The sequence below is a fragment of the Ovis aries genome, chromosome 10 (assembly GCF_016772045.2).
Source record: "Ovis aries strain OAR_USU_Benz2616 breed Rambouillet chromosome 10, ARS-UI_Ramb_v3.0, whole genome shotgun sequence".
NCBI lineage: Eukaryota > Metazoa > Chordata > Mammalia > Artiodactyla > Bovidae > Ovis > Ovis aries.
In genome coordinates, this window is record NC_056063.1 from 21,465,598 (window position 1) to 21,481,927 (window position 16,330).

A 16,330-nucleotide genomic window follows, 5' to 3' on the forward strand; every position below is an offset into this window, starting at 1 on the left:
TGAAAATCAGTGTAATCCGTCACGTCAAAAGCCTAAAGAAGAAAAATCATAGGATCATATTAATTGACACAGAAAAAGCATTCAATAACACCTGATTGTCACTCATGATCTAAACTCTCAGCAAACTGCAAATAGACAGGAACTTCCCCAGCTTGAAGAGAAACAACTATTAAACAAACTATAGCTAACATCATGCTGTTGACTCTTGTCCAACTGCAGATGGGGAAGTGCTGAGGTATTTACTGTTGAAACATACCTGCGTATAAGTGGACCCATGCAGTTCAAACGTGCCTTGTTCAGGGGTCACGTGTACTGAATTGTGAGAAACTAGATGTTTCCTCCCTAAGATGGATCGTGGCCCCTGTTTAACAAGTACAGCCAGGCTTCAAGCCTAGGTTCCTGAAGTTTAGCGCTACGTATGTGTCTTCAAATGGTTTCTTTTTGAATAAGAGAATTCTGTCATCGTAGAAAGAGTATGCGCTTTGAGTTTGTTTTTTGTTGGTTTTCTGTTTGTATTTTCAGTAGTCATAGGCAGCCTGACAGAGAAAGAGAACCGACTTTGGCAGAGAGACCTAGGGTTTTAATTCCGTCCTTGTCACTCAGTGATTGTGCAGCTTTGAGCAAGTCACATAAGAGTTTTGAGTCTCTGTCTCCTCCTCGGATGCAGGATGGTAGCTTGGAGCGCTGTAAACCCCCTTATCTTCCTACTATCATCCCCTTGGGCTTAGAAAGTAACAGGAAGAGGGTTAAGGGCGCCTTCTTGAAAACAGGGAGCAAGGCGCCAGGGGCCACGTTCTGCCTGAAGCAGACTTGAAAGTGAACCATTTGAGAGTCTGCTTTTATTCCACCATTGGTGGAGCTTAAATTGGCCATTTGATGACACAGACATGACAGGAGTTTCTCCAGGAAGTCCCATCTTTGGGTTTAAGACAGCATTTTGATCTTGATGGTGGCCGATTCTCTGAAAGGCAGGTACTGTGCAGAGAAGTTACAGTATTATTGCTTCTATGCCCCTTCTAAATCCCTTTAGACACTCCAGCTTCAGATGTCAGATTTTTAAACATCAGGCATTTGGTGACATGTCTGTCCCAGAGGGATTCACTGTGGTTCTGGCCGTACTGTTTGGTCACCAGTCTAGAAGGGCCATCTTGCCAAGACCAGGTTGTGTGTGTAAAAGAAAGAGGCCCCCCAGCTTTGCAGAGTCATTGCAGTGACTAAGTGAGAGAATATGTTTGAGTCCTTGGCACTTGTTAGACGTTCAGAAATTGGCAGTGATATTGTTACTGCTGATAGAGCTGCATTGATCCATCCATGTCTCGTCCTGTTTTCATGATGAAAATGGGAAGCTGATGTCTTTTCTGTCACCTCGTCACACTCAGGATGTCTCCTCTCACCCACCAGGCTGCCACCTCCTAGGCACAGGTAGCCTGGTGAGGTCCAAGTTCCGAGACTTCAATCTTTGTTTACTCCAGTCAGCTCTGTTCAGTGGCCATGGACACCCCCATACCTCTCCCCCTGGAATTGTATAAGAAGAAGAAAGCAAATACTTTACTGATTTTATTTGGTACGTGAGAAGCCATGAGACCTTGGCCAAACTCCTCGACTTGATCCTGCCTCAGTTTGCCCACATGCAAAGCAAGGAGAGGGGGTCGAGGACCTGAATAGTGTCTTCTAACTCTGAAACTGTGTGATGCAATACTTCTGTGATGGTGGTGCCCTTATTCCTGAGCGACCCTGGGAAATTTGCTCCCATTATCTCATTATGTATACTTTGATGTAGGGGATATTTCATTCTTTTTTTTTTTTTTTTAACGTGGCCCTTGAGAATAATTCTGCTGTCCTTTCCAAGCTCCAAGCATTTGATTTGTCATGGAAAATTCATCTAGAACTTTGTTGTGGGTTTCAAAGCCAGCCTTCATCAAAAGGAGGACAGTAATGCTCTTTGCTTTTTTTTCTTAAGCTTAAATAAACTGACCCAGTAACTTACTAGGAGAGCATCGTTCCTAACGTGTTTTGCAGTCACAGTGATCTGGCTTTTTCTAGACCAGCAGTTCTAACAAGTCTAAAAGAGGTGGCCCCTGGCCCTTGGGTTATTGGGAACATTTTCTTATAGCGACTCAGATGTGGTCTTCTCCGGGGGCATGGCTGTACCCCTGATGAGAACCACCGTTCCAGCTTGCGTTTGCCATGATGATCTACTGTTTAGCTTACTCTGGGGCGGGGGAGGAGACAACCTTGCACCTCTGTGGACCACGCCTTGTTTAGGATGCTTGATGGGTTGTTTTCTTGTCTCTTGGTTTTCAGCGCATCAGAGCCGAGTGACGATGATCCAGTTTGTCCTGGAGCTGGAGTGGGTGCTGAGCACGGGACAGGACAAGCAGTTTGCCTGGCACTGCTCCGAGAGTGGGCAGCGTCTGGGAGGTTATCGCACCAGTGCTGTGGCCTCAGGCCTGCAGTATCCTTTGCTGGACAGAATCCCTTGGTGGGAACTTAGCTGTTGACTTCTTTCTTTCATGAGCACTCTGGGTATGTGCACTTTGAAGGTTTCGTGTTTTATTTGCTGAGTTGCCCTGCTGATTAAGATGCTTATAAACCATCCCAACACGTAAATTGTCAGAGGTCCTCATGTAGGCGGGGTAAATCAATTTCGCCTGAAATAACAGTCCCTGCCGAGCAGGTTGTGGGTCTGCTGTGAGCAGAGTCTGACATCTACACAGCACACAGCCCAGATTTGTGAGCCTCAGCCATCAGAAAGGTTATGGAACACGGAGATAATGCTGTCACTGAATTACAGTCTTTTATTTTTGTACAGAAATAATTTACACATAGGTATTAAAGTTGAGAACATTCACATTTTGGTACCTGGCAGAAGAACCACAGGATCCCTATTCATTTTAAGAATATTTATTGAGAAGCTACCATGCTGGGACCAGCGTAGGCTGACTGAACACGGTAATGCTATGAATAAGTCTTTGTTCCAGGTACCAGATTTTTCCAGAATGTGTAGAATGATACTAACTCTTATCTCCCAAGCTTCCAGGGTCCGTGTGCTCACTGTGCATACCTGCCAGTGATGGGTGATCCTCACATCCAGCGCTCTGGGCACTTGGGCCTGACAAGCGAACATGGGCCTGACAAGTGTGAGACCTGGATGGGTGATGCTACCATTGTAAGAAGGAAGGGGCTCTGAGTTTCTTCTTTCAAAAGCATAGAATCTCTCCACCTTCTGACAAACGAGGAAATAGTTAGAAACAGATTACTTGTCTGCCGAAACAGGATGGAAGAATAAGACTTGCTTTCAGATTTTCATCTCATATTTATAAAATGCCTGTTCAGTAATTTGCAGCCATCTGGCAGAGTACCTTGCTGTTTCCGTGCAGACATGTGGCAGTTGTTGTATTTGTGTGTGTGTGTGTTTAGGTTAATGCCACTCCTATTTTCCTACTGGAAGGGCAAGAGGAAGAAACTGAGAGTGGCCATATGGGAAGTTTTGAAAGTGGCAGGTTACCAAGAAGACCAGAAGCAAGGGTGAGGAGGAATGGAAATCGAGATCAACTTTATCTTCGAGAGGGTGGTTGATAAAAGAAACTCCATGCTTTACTTACTAAAAAGCCGGTTCAGACAAGCATAATGCTTGAATTGAAGTACATGATCTCTCCTGCCAGTAGATTAATGATTTCTTGTAGTGCTTAGATTAGATCTCCCTGAGAGATCATCCGTCCAATTTCTCATTTACAGATGAGCAGCTATAGCCCAGAGTGGGTCCTATGCCTCTCTCTGCAACCCCCCAGCTGGTATGAAGGAAAATCACCACCACAACCCAGGTTTTCTGCCATAGACTGCTGGGTTTTCCCAGCGGTTAAACTGCATTACCCCTTTGAGAAAAGAACCAATGGCATCAATATATTTTGTTCTTAACATTCTGGCTTCTCTATCACTAGCCAAGCCTAGTGATGTATCTTCTGTATCACCTAACCAAGCCGGGGAGCATAGAAAGAAACAGATCTTGCCCTTAAGAAGTTTATTTTTTAAACTCTCTGAAAATGTTTGGGGGGAACCCCATAAATACACAGAATTAAACTTGTCCTGACTCTTATTATGGTCTTTGCCTCGTCTGTTCAGGCATTTCCAGAGGTCATCTTCATTTTTCAGCTGTTTCCTTTGGCCACACCATGTGCTTTACCAGGCAGAAAAAAAATCATGGGATTCACTAGCAGAAGCTTTGATGTGTAGTGAAAACCTCAGGCTTCATTCCCCCGTGCAAATGACCATCCAGTCCAACCTTGGAAGGGAGCGGCAATACTGCAGAGATGCCCTTCCAGAAAACTCCCTCCGCCTCCCTAGCTCCAGTTCTGGAGTCCCAGTGCCAGCCCTAGCTCCTGGGAGCCTAAAACTGCCTGGTGTTTTCCAAGTGCCATGACCTGATGCATAACAACGCTGAATTTGCCAGAGAGTCTCAGCCAGGAACCATGTGACCTTCCCAGGCTGCAGGGCTTTTCCTGGGAGCCGCCTGGTGTATAATTGCTAATAAACAACCCATACAGATTGGGGTTCACCTAAAATCCAGTTTTTAAACCCATTTGTTTCATGGGACCCCCCTCCTCCACCACCTCGCCCCCACTTCTTTCTGCCATCTTCTATACTTACAGGGTTTTTTTTGTGGGGGCAGGGTGGTTAGTGATAATGAAAAGAAGAAGATCTGTTGAAATAAAACGTTCAGAATAATATTATAATCCCCATTTCTCTTCATAGTGGACGCTGGTGGTGTAGATAAAAATCTTCTACATAGAAATTCATTCTTTCCCATCTGCATCTCAAACAGTCATTCAAACAAGCCAACAAGTGAGAATAAGTCAGAGGGAATATAGCCTTTCTCCTCTTCTTTCAGGCCTCTTTGCGAAGTAAATACGCAATGAAAGCAACCAAAATTCAAGTAGAGAAACAAAGGATGACAGAACGACTGACCAGTTCACAAACTGAATTATCAGGTTTGAAATCACCTCAAAATCTCTGTTGCTGTGGCTGAAGGTCTGACAGATAGTAAGTGAACTACCATACTGTGTGTGTGTGTCCAGTCGTATCCAGCCCTTTGCAGCCCCGTGGACAAGAGCCCACCAGGCTTCTCTGTCTGTGGATTTTCCAAGCAAGAGTACTGGGCTGGGTTGCCATTGCCCCCTCCAGGGGATCTTCCTGACCCAGGGATCGAATCTCCGGGGTCTCCTGCATTGGCAGGTGGATTCTTTACCACTAGCACTGCCCGGGAAGCCAGATTATCATATTACCAACAGAAACGACGATAATAATAATAAAGAAGGGAAGGAGAGGAAAAAGAAGACGATATCTTATATTTGCAGCCCCTGAGTGTTTCCCTAGTGCTTCTACATAACGTTACTTTGTTCCCTAGCAAAACATAAAGACCTCATTCTCAATTTTCAGAGTAGAATGCATCAGAGAGGCTCAACAGGTTAAGAGGCTTTCTTGAGGTCACGTGACTGTTACCTGGCAGAACCAGGATTAGAACTTGGGATTTTAAATCTTTGAGCTAGCCCTGTGCACAACCAGATACAGCAGAACGGAGCTGGTTCCCCCGGGTCCCATGGCAGGTTTCCTCCCCTGCTTCTGTTGCTGGTCTTTACATTTATCTAGCCTCATCCTTCGTTCGGTCATTGGACCACATTTTGGTCAGATCTGGTCATACTTCCACAAAAATAATTTAGGTACTCTGCATCTTAAGAATTTCTCCATGTTGGAGATATTTCCAAGGTACCACCCTCTTCTGTTTATTCCTATTTGGGGAAAGAGTACTGAAAAGCTATTAAGATTATCTTGATTTTCATATTTCCTCGTGTCATACTAAATTCCAGTCACTCTGGCTTTGAGGTTGTCCTATAATTTTATTTTAGCCCTCTTCCAAATAGCTTGTGTTGCATCCATGTATGTGTGTGTGTGTGTGTGTGTGTGTGTGTATTATTTCCCCGAAATTGCGAAGACTTGCATCTGTTTTTTCTTGTAATTAATCAAGATGATTAAAATTTAAGGCGATCTTATTCTTTGTAAATCTTAATATTGTTTTATGTATATCTGATAACTTTTCTCCCTATTCTTGAGACCAGAAGAATTTGCTATACCTTGTTCTCCTTTGCTTAAAAAAAATGCATTAATATGAAAATTTTAAAACTCGTATCAAATTGAAGAAGATGGTATAGTGGACACTCATGTACTTACTGTCCCTTTCTGTCTGTCTTTTCACTGGAGTAGTTTAAAGCAAATTCTAGACCTTGTGTCTTATCCTTACACACTTCATTATGCACCTCTCAAAAATATGAATCTTTGCCCAATAACCACAGCGCTGTCATTACTCCTAAAGTTTATAATCACTCCTTGATAATACTGAATAATTGATACATTTCAAATTTAACTCATTGTTTCAGAAGTGGCTCTTTGCAGTGGATCTGTTTGAAATCAAGGTCCACACGTTGGATGTGGTGGTTGCATCTCCTAAACTTCCCGGTCTTCCTTTCAGATTTTTTTTTTTATGCCACTGTACCTTGTTGAGGGGACTGAGTCAGTTCTCCTTTAGAGTCTCATGTTCTGAAGTGGCCTCAGCTACCTTGTAATGTCATATAACTTGCTCTTCTTCCCACATTTTCCCCTACTTTTCCTGTAAGCTGAAAGTGGCCTCTGATATCTTGATTCAGTTCAGATTCAGCTTTTGGGCAGAACACTTGGTATTTGCGCTGTGTGGTTCATTCTGCTTCTCATCAGGACACACAGCATGTCGGGTCATCACCCTTCCAGTGACAGCAAGATGGATCGGTGGTTCTGGTGGTGGCAGTGGGGTCCCTGCAGGGCAGTCTTCCCCATCAGCCTGTCCTTTAGCGGGTTCATCCACTGCTTTTCTTTTCCCAAATCCGGTCCTTTCATTAGGATTGCAAAAGGGTGATTTTGTAATCCTTTCATTTTTTTTCTACGTTTATTAGTTGGATTTCTTCTATAAAGTAGAATTTTCCCTCATTGACTATAGCTGTTTGGTTATCCTGAAATACAGTTAGTACAGGAAAAGCAACATCAGTTCTTAATTATTTCTCTTTAATTGCTCATTTTTAGAGCAGACATTTAATGCCCTAGTTACCTTCAGTAGAGATTTGTTTTTGGAGCATTATTATAAACTCTTAGTGTGGTTTTTAATAATATATTCAGTATATTTCAGTAAACTGCTCCCTGTTTCCCACTTTCTTTCTTTTTAAAATTTTTTTAAAAATTTATTTTCTTTTCTTAGCTGTGCCGACCAGCTTGTGAGATCCTACTTCCCTGACTAGGGATCAAACCTGGGTCCTTGGCAGTGAAAGTGTGGAGTCCTAACCACTGGATCACCAGGGAATTTGCTCCCCCCTTTTTTATTCCTGATGCTCATGTTGTCCCATCTTTGGCCAGTGAGAGCCACATCATATTGGCTCCTGTGTCTTTTTGATAGAACCCCACTTGCCTTTGGTAGCATTTTTGTTTTGTTTTTTTTTCTGACCAGACTGCAGCAGGTTTAATAGCGGCTCCAAAGACCCAGAACCTACAAAGAGGACCTGATTTGGGAAAACAATCTTTGTGCATGTGGTTGTGGATTTTGAGATGAGATAAATCTGGATTAAGGTGGGCCCTTGTTTGGGCTCAGCTGCTCAGCGGTGTCGACTCTTTGTGACCCCATGAGCTGTAGCCTGCCAGGCTCCTCTCTCCATAGACTTTTCCAGGCAACAATACCGGAGTGGGTTGCCATTTCCTACTCCAGCATTTTTGTTTCTTGATGCAACATATTTTAAGCTCGTCTGGTATTTTCCTGTTCCAGTCCTGGAATCAGCCGTTTCTGTTAGTGAAGAACAGTACTCAGAGATAGCTAGGAAATACGTGTATGTGTATTTTTAAAAAAAGAAAATAAATCATCAGTTCATATAATACTTCTAACTCAGATTTCACCTTATAGAGTTTTTATTTCATTTTTGTATTTGATTCTTTTGTCTTGGGCTGAAAACCTTAGCTCCTAAGCACCAGCATAACTCCTTATTTGGCTCTATCCCATGGTGTATGTAGAACTTCCCTGGTGGCAAAGAACCCACCTGCCAGCAGGAGACTTGAGTTTGATCCCTGGGTTGGGAAGACCCCTGGAGAGGGAAATGGTAGCCCACTCCAGTATTCTTGCCTGGAGAATCCCATGGACAGAGGAGCCTGGAGGGCTACTGTCATGGGGCTGAAAAAGTTGGACATGATTTAGTGACTAGGCACTAGCAGGGTGTATTTGTTTCAAAATAATGATACAATATTATAATAACAGGACCACTGAATGAGATGTTAGGTTTTTTTTGTTGTTTTCTTTGTCCTGAGGATATATTCTACCAAGAACATACAGTTAAAATGCTGTGTTTTAAAGTGACTTGAAATAATTATGTTAGCTCTGTGGTTATATCAGGAAGTTGATAGTAGCTGTACTCATTTTTTTGTTGTTGTCAATTTGGGGGATTTTTTAAAAAAATTATGAATATTTTTCATATGTAAAATAATACAAGATTCCATCATGGAAATGATCTGATGAGAGAAAATTCTTACTACCACCCTCATCTGCTCAGCTTTTTTCTCTCCTCTCTGTAGGCAGCCATTAAAATTTTTTTTTTATTTTTACACTTAAAAAAATGTTTTTAGTTAATTTTTTAATTAAAATTTTTTTTTTTTTTTTTTTTAGTTTGAGTGTGCCGGGTCTTAGTTGTGGCACTCTGAATCATTAGTTGTGGCATGCAGGACCTAGTTCCCGGACCACGGATCAGACCTGGGCCTGCTTTAGGAGCCCAGAGTCTTAACCACTGAACCACCAGGAACGTCCCAACAGCCATTTTTGATCAATCTTGATTTTTCTTTCCAGTGTTTCCTTTTGTAAATATAAGCACGCACACACACACACACACACTCTATTTCCCTCTTGTTCTTACATAAAGGTAGGGTAGCATGTAAACTCTCATACCCTGGCTTTATTTCCCCACTTAATAAAATATCCTGGAAATTATTCCATGCCAGATTTCCTAGCTGTGTAGGGTTCTTTTGGCCGGATGTGTCATAGTTAATGGGTTTCCCAGGTGGCCACAAGTGGTGAAGAACCTGCTTGCCAGGGCCAGAGACTTATAAGAGACTCAGGTTTGATCCCTGGCTCAGGAGGATCCCCTGGAGGAGGGCATGGCAACCCTCTCCAGTACTCTTGCCTAGAGAATCCCATGGACAGAGGAGCCTGGAAGGCTCTGTAGTCCATGGGGTCGCAGAGAGTGGGACATGACTGGAAGCGACCAGGCACGCATTATATTTACTAAGTCCTCTTTTGATGGACTTTTGGATCGTTTCCAAACTTTAGGTCATACTGCGTTATGGGATATCATTCTTTATTTTGGCCATTGCATCTCTGGGGCAGATCTGTTCAAATAGCATTGCTGGGCATTCCCAACCAGGGATGGCTCTAGTTTGTTACTGGAGACCAGTCACATAGGCAGCCTCTTCCTACATGGATCAGCATTCCAGACTCCCAGAAGGAAAGCAGGTGTTTGGCACAAATTGTATTGTTTACACAGTTAAGGCACAGTCAGCCACTATTGTCTGTTAAAGTGGTGGGAACGCTCCCAAAAATCCAAGTTCCCAGAAGCCATGCCAATCTTGAAATAGCAGCCTTTCAAAGGATACCAGTCAGGCCTGCTAGGTTTTTTTTTCTTTCCCCGAAAAGTACCATTTTCATTTCTTCAGCTATCCATTCATGTATCTTGCCTATTTTTTTTTAAACTAGGTTTGTAGTCTCCTTCCTAATTGCTCTTTTCATATTAGAAATTTGGGCCTTCTGTGACATCAGTCGCAGATATTTTTTCCACTTTGTCTTGCGCCTTGAGTATGGTATTTGCTTGTTGTTTGTATTTTTGGATCATAGCTTTCCCCACTCCAAGGTTAGAAGGAGACTCTCCCATCTAGAACTTATATTCTTCATTTTTTTCCATTTAGATCCCTCATTCGTTTGAAGTTCATCCTGGCATATAAAGAAATACAGATCCTGTTCTATTTTTCCAAATGACTGCTCAGTGTGTGCCAACTTTATTTTTCACTCATCTTTTCCTTGTTCATTTGAAAAGCCAGCTTTTTATCAGATATGTACTAAATTTCTACATGCTTTGGGGCTTATTTCTAGACTTTCTATTCTGTTCCCGTGGTCTGAGTGTGCTGCTTAATAGTAGCACACTCAGTTAAAGAGACTGGACAACATGTTTTAACATCTAGTAGGGCTAACCTCCCCCAGTCACAATACCACATTACTCTTATTTTCAGAGTATTCTTGGCTCTTCTTGCTTGCTTATTTTTCTATGTGACTTCAGAATAAATATATCCAATACTAAGGGGAAAAATTAATTTTTGCAGGGATTATATTACATTTATAAATTCATGTTGTCAGAATTCTCATCTTTATCATGTTGAGTCCCACTGTTCAGTGATACAGCATGTCTTCCACTTAGTTACTTCCACTTTTTGTGTCTTTCAGCATTATATCCAGGTTCTCCTCATGTGAGATTTGCACCTTTCTTTTACATTTATGCTTATTTTGGTGGGAAGGTGGGGGGCGGTCAACCCATCCACTCACTTTTGAGAGACAATCCTTAACGCTTACATGATAGATTTGATGTTGAAACCCGGCACGTGTTCATTGGTGACCAGTCAGGCCAAGTAACCATCCTCAAACTGGAGCAAGAAAACTGCACCCTGGTCACCACATTCAGAGGACACACAGGTGGGATTGAAAGCGGACCCTCCAAGTGCTCCTCTCACACCGACCTGTCCCCTGCCACGTGTTCTGATATTCACATGATGTGCTATGAAAGTGACGAGGTACACCCTGGGCCTGTGTGATGGTAACACGTGATAGATGTAGCTGATTGCAGCGTGATTCGGAAAGATGGAAGGTCAGAAATGTTCTCCATCGGTTTAAACAAAAGGGCAAACAGTCGGTTGCAGAAGTGCTGGTGATCTGGTTCTTTGTCATGTTATGCTGGAGAAAGCCGTGGTGGGCAGACATTAAATGAGACGTTGTTTGAGGCTGTCTGGCAACTGCAGGGACCCTGGAAGGACAGCTGCCTCGGTCTGTCCTTGCCCTCGTTGGAGCAAGAAGATGGTGTGGGGGACAGACTTCTACTTTAAGACAAGTGAAATGAAAAATAGATTTCTCACTGGTAGCTAGCCTACACAAGAAAGGAACAAGTTCCTGTTCAATTTTCCTTACTCGAGCTCTTTTCAAGCCCCCCTTTATGTTACTGGCCTGCTCAAGGTCATTTAAGCAGGGTGATAAACTGTATCCACACTTGGCCTTTGAAAGACTTGGGTAAACAATGACGATTAATTTTTTACTCGTGTTTTTAACATGTGATGTTGACCCTGGAAAATGAATCATTGCCTGTCTGTAGTTCTTAGCAAGCTTTTGTGTCTTCTGCAGTTTACCAGCCCACTATTCAGTATAGAACAGAGTTAATATGAGTCTGGATGTCTTATAAGAACAAAAGTAGGTGAATGAGGATGTAAAACAGGATAGTACCCAGATCATAAGGGATTTCCTGAAGGGAAAAAGAGGAATGCTGTAAAAGAGAAGATTGAATCTAGGGGAAAGATTCATCAAAGATCATCTTAATTATCTGTGCCTTAGGGAGGAAGAACACACAGAAACCTCCCCTGTGGGTAGAACCCAGGTCTCTTCTGATTGGATTTCTCTTTTTAGCCACCTTCACTCCGACCTGACAGGGACCTGAAACTGCCCCATGCTGGGACTGTTTCCCCGCTGACCTCGGTCTCCAAATCTGTGGCTTCCCTAAGCCCTTTCTCCACCTGCGCTTGCTCTTGTCCTGATTGAGGAGTCTCGCTTTCGACCCCTCATTCCCCAGCGTCCTTGGGCCCATCTTTCCTTCTGTCCCCCTCGCTTCAGCTGTGCCTTCCCCAGCATTCTCAGTTTGGGGTTCCTTGTCCCCCGTCCTTGGTAAATGTCACCTGGGATTCAGACTGCCCCTGTCTCCTCGTGCACTCAGCTGCAGGGTCTGCCGGGGGTCACGGCCCGAGCCTCTGCCCACCATCACCAGAGCCATCCCTCCAACCCAGACCCAGGAGCTGCCTCACAGAACCCGGCTCCATTCGCGGGACACCCCTCCTCTCATCCCCTCGGCAGCTTTTTCAGACCTTCCCCACTCTCCCCAGACCTTGCTCAAAGAAAACCAAAGGTTATCAGACGCTTTCTTAAAATGTTTGGTTCTTGACCATCCCCTCTTCCCTCCACAGTAAGCCAACTTCCCCTCCTCTGCCTCCTCATCTCTTGCCCTCCTGCCTCGTGCTGTCCTTGGCCCCAGGCTCTTCTTTCTCAGGCTCTCCACACTGCAGGTTAATCCTTCAGTCTTCCTTTTGACCAACTCACTCTTTCCAAGTTACTAACACGGAAACTTTTTTTGCTTCTGGGGAAAAACAACAACAACAACAACAAAACCCCTCTGATCTCATCTTAACAGCAGTGCTGCTTTTTTATTTTTTTAAGTTGCAGTGAAATGTGCCCAACCTGAAATGGACCATTTTGACCATTAACATTTTTTTTTACCTCTTTTGGGGGGTGAGGAGGGGTTGGGCCATGCAGCATGCAGTTCCCCGACCGGGGGAATCACTGGGAAGTCCCCACTTTGACCATTTTTAAGTGTGCAGTTCAGTGACAGTAAGTACCTTCACACTGTTGTGCAACTACCACCACCCAGAACATTCTTTATCTCGTAAAACAGAAACTGTGCCCATGAAGCGCCAACCCACTCCCTGCCCCAGCCCCTACCCCCAGGCCCTGGAAACCACCATCCTGCCGTCTGTCTCTCTGCATTTAGTGACTCCAGGCACCGCATATGAGGGGAAGCCTACGGTATCGGTTGTTTCGTGACCGGTCTGTTTCACTTAGCATAATACCTTCATGTTGTCATGGATTCTTAAAAGACTATCATTTTCCCAGCTGCTTCACATTCTTCCCTCCCATTGGCTTTCCTGCCACCTGCAGTTTGGCTCGTCACTGTCACTCCGGTCACACTGCTGTCCCCGAGTGGGACAGTGGCCTGCCGGCTGCTGAATCCAGTGGACACGCTTTAAACTCTGTCCTGCTTAACCTCTCGGTAGCGTTTGACATTGTGGCCATTGCTTCCTGCTGTGACTGCCCTCGTTTGGCTTCTGAAACACGTTCCCTCTCGGTTTGAAGCCTCTGACTGCACTCTCTCCTCTCCTTTGGGGTTGTACTGGGGGATTCTGCCGGGACCTCCTGGGCTCTCCCTGGTTGACCTTGGCCACTACTCCTAGTCACAGAACAAAAAGGCATAGTCATCGTCCTCAAATAAACAGTGATTATAGTGCCTGGTGGCAGAGTTGGGGGAGCCACACCACACATGTCCGTGAATATGGAGCGGGCACCTCGCTGGCACGGGAGGCGGAGTTGGTCAGGGAAGGCCTCCCCAGGGGAGATGTGGCTTGGACCTAAGAACCTAGGGGAGGAGTGAGTGTTGAGTTCATGAAAGAGAAGGAAGGAGAACAGTGCAGGCAGAGCAAACCAGCAGAGCCCAAGGCCTGGGGATCTGCAAAAGCCTGGTTCTCTTGGGAACTCCTACTAACTCTTTTGGCTGGAACACAGAGTATGGATGGTGGGGGGAGGGAGGGGGGAGAAGGAAGCCAGAAAGGAAATGAGAGTCAGTTCAGATCACTGAGAGGATTATCCTGACGTCAGGGAGAAATGGTTTTAAGTGAAAAAGTTAACCTGGTCAGATGCTTTTTTTGTATACTAATTTAAATAACACTATTCATAGTGTCCATAAAGTGAAACAACTCATGTGTTCATCAACTGATAAATGGAGAAACAGAACATAATATATCCATACAAGGGACTATTACTCAGTAATACGAAGAAATTGTTGATATGTGTAATAATATGGGTAAACCCTGAAAGCATTCTGATAAGCCCAGAAGCTTCACCCCAAAACAGTAGCTTCCTTTTCCCTCTCCCCACTCCCCATGCAAAGAAAACCGTTCCTTTGTTTTTTGCCTACTCTGGAATTTTCATATAACCTGATTGTATGTTAAAAGATTGCTCGCTGGAGAGAGTGATATGATGGAAAAGCTGGTGGGAAACTTTCCTTCACAGTGTGTCCGCAATGATGGGAGAGCAGGGAGTCAGTGGACCCAAGGCAAAGTTTTAGGTAGTTAGCTCAGCAGGCATGGTGCTGGACTGGAGAGTTCCCAGACTTGGTTTCGGCAAAGGTGGCTTTCAGCCCAAACTGCTGACCCTTTAGTAGTTAGATGTTGCCCAGAGCACTGATATGAGGGCTCCGACTTCAGAGTTGCTGCCTCCAGGTCAGAAAAGAGGCAAGCAGCTGCTTCTCACTGTGAGATGAGCCGGGGGGGTGGCCCAAGGGTTTGTCTCATGTCTTCCAAGTTGACCTCCCTGGTGGCTCAGACGGTAAAAGCATCTGCTTACAATGCGGAGACCCGGGTTTCATCCCTGGGTCAGGAAGATTCCCTGGAGAAGGAAATGGCAACCCACTCCAGTACTCTTGCCTGGAAAATCCCATGGATGGAGGAGCCTGGTAGGCTGCAGTCCATGGAGTCGCAAAGAGTCAGACACAGCTGAGCAACTTCACTTTCACTTTTCTTTTCTTTTTCCAAGTTAGTTCCATGGGCTTTCCGGGTAGCACTAGTGATTAAGAACCTGCCTGCCAATACAAGAGATGTAAAAAACGTGGGTTGGATCCTTGGGTCAGGAAGATCCCCTGAAATAGGAAATGACAACGCGCTCCAGTATTCTTGCCTGAAGAATCTCATGGGCACAGGAGCCTGGCGGACTATAGTCCATGGATTCAGAAAGAGTCAGACACAGCTGAGAACCTTGATATTGTATCTTATCTTTCTGAAAGAGGGCAAAATATTTTCACATGATTTCACCATGAAGTATCTTAGAGGAAGAGAGGACATGGCCCAGAAAGGTCTTTCTCTAACCCAAAGGCAGATAAAGTTAGCAGGTCACATTTCTTGTTGTTGTTTACTCACTAAGTCATGTCCGACTCTTTTCAACCCACTGGATTGTTTCCTGCCAGGCTTCTCTGCCCATAGGATTTCCCAGGCAAGAATACTGGAGTGCACTGCCATTTCCTTCTCCAGGGGGTCTTCCCAACCCAGGGATCAAACCCATATCTGCTGTGTTGGCAGTCAGGTTCTTTACCGCTGAGCCACCAGGGAAACCCAGATCACATATCTAACTTATCATTATTCCTAGACAGTAGTACCTACCCAGTCTCTATCTCCTGTCTGGCTACAGCACTGCTGATTCATTTATAGGTAGTACAAGGGTGTCTGAGAGATTCCACGATGATTCGAGCATTGTGAAGCTCTTCCTATGTAATAAGTCCATCTGGGCCTTAGGAGGTCCCAGACTCAATCAGACACAATTGTGGACAAAGGGTCTGTGAATGGAGAATTAGCTTAATCACCTCATTCCTTTACCCCCCAAACAAAGACTTTAAGATGAGCCCAGATTCATTAAAGACTGATCTTGGGGATCTAATCAGTACAGATTCAAACTCAGAAGCAGAGAAGTTCTTCAGTATGTATACAGAGTCATAGCCATTCATCCATCACTCTCCGTCACAGTGCACAAAGTCATATAAAAAATGTGAGTTAGTGATGGAATCTGCCTAATAGCCATACCCAAAGGCCAAAACATGGCATTTACTAACCCATGGGGATTTAGAAAACTGATATGTTCTTACGCTCCCTCTGCTGGTTTTATTTCTGTAACTAAATGCCAGCTATCATAGTTCTTTGATATTTCTTCAGAAATTAGAATATATTTCTACCAGGAAGTCATATACTGATTTGAACAAAGGGGAAAAAAAATCAGATTTTGACCGTTGAAAATTAATAATATCCATAAAATCTTTTTTTTCTTCTAAGAAATTTTTTGGTTAGTATGAACATATTGGAAACAGGAGGGCTTGGATGTGAACCTGCCAAAGTATACTACTTAATGGAAAATGAAATACAGACTTGTTCACTGACTATTAGGAGAAGTCTTGAAAGTAATAGTTTAGCTAAACAAAAATAACTAAGACAAGAGCAGGCAAAGTTCAGTGCACATGTGCATGTTCATATCATTAATTTGAAAGTTTAATTTTCATTTGCAATGGAGGCTTTCACACCTACAGACATGGATTTTCATCGAGAGTCAGTCAAGTCCTGGGATCTCCACGTGACAAGTGCTGCCACACATTGGTGAATAAAC

At 44.0% G+C, this 16,330-nt stretch overlaps 1 protein-coding gene and 1 long non-coding RNA gene across 3 annotated transcripts in view; both read left to right on the plus strand.

Annotated features, from left to right (window-relative positions):
• Window positions 1-16,330, plus strand: part of WDFY2 (WD repeat and FYVE domain containing 2) — a 183,924-nt gene that overhangs the window by 130,729 nt on the left and 36,865 nt on the right. For both annotated transcript variants that reach the window (XM_027973574.2, XM_060394375.1), the window contains 2 exons: window positions 2,305-2,455; window positions 10,680-10,792. In XM_027973574.2, the coding sequence (XP_027829375.1) occupies window positions 2,305-2,455; window positions 10,680-10,792 (264 nt within the window). The remainder of the gene's footprint in view (window positions 1-2,304; window positions 2,456-10,679; window positions 10,793-16,330) is intronic.
• LOC132657291 (uncharacterized) lies at window positions 2,462-7,928 on the plus strand. The gene is made up of 2 exons (XR_009595211.1): window positions 2,462-3,528; window positions 4,889-7,928. It is a non-coding gene; the product is annotated as an uncharacterized LOC132657291 (long non-coding RNA).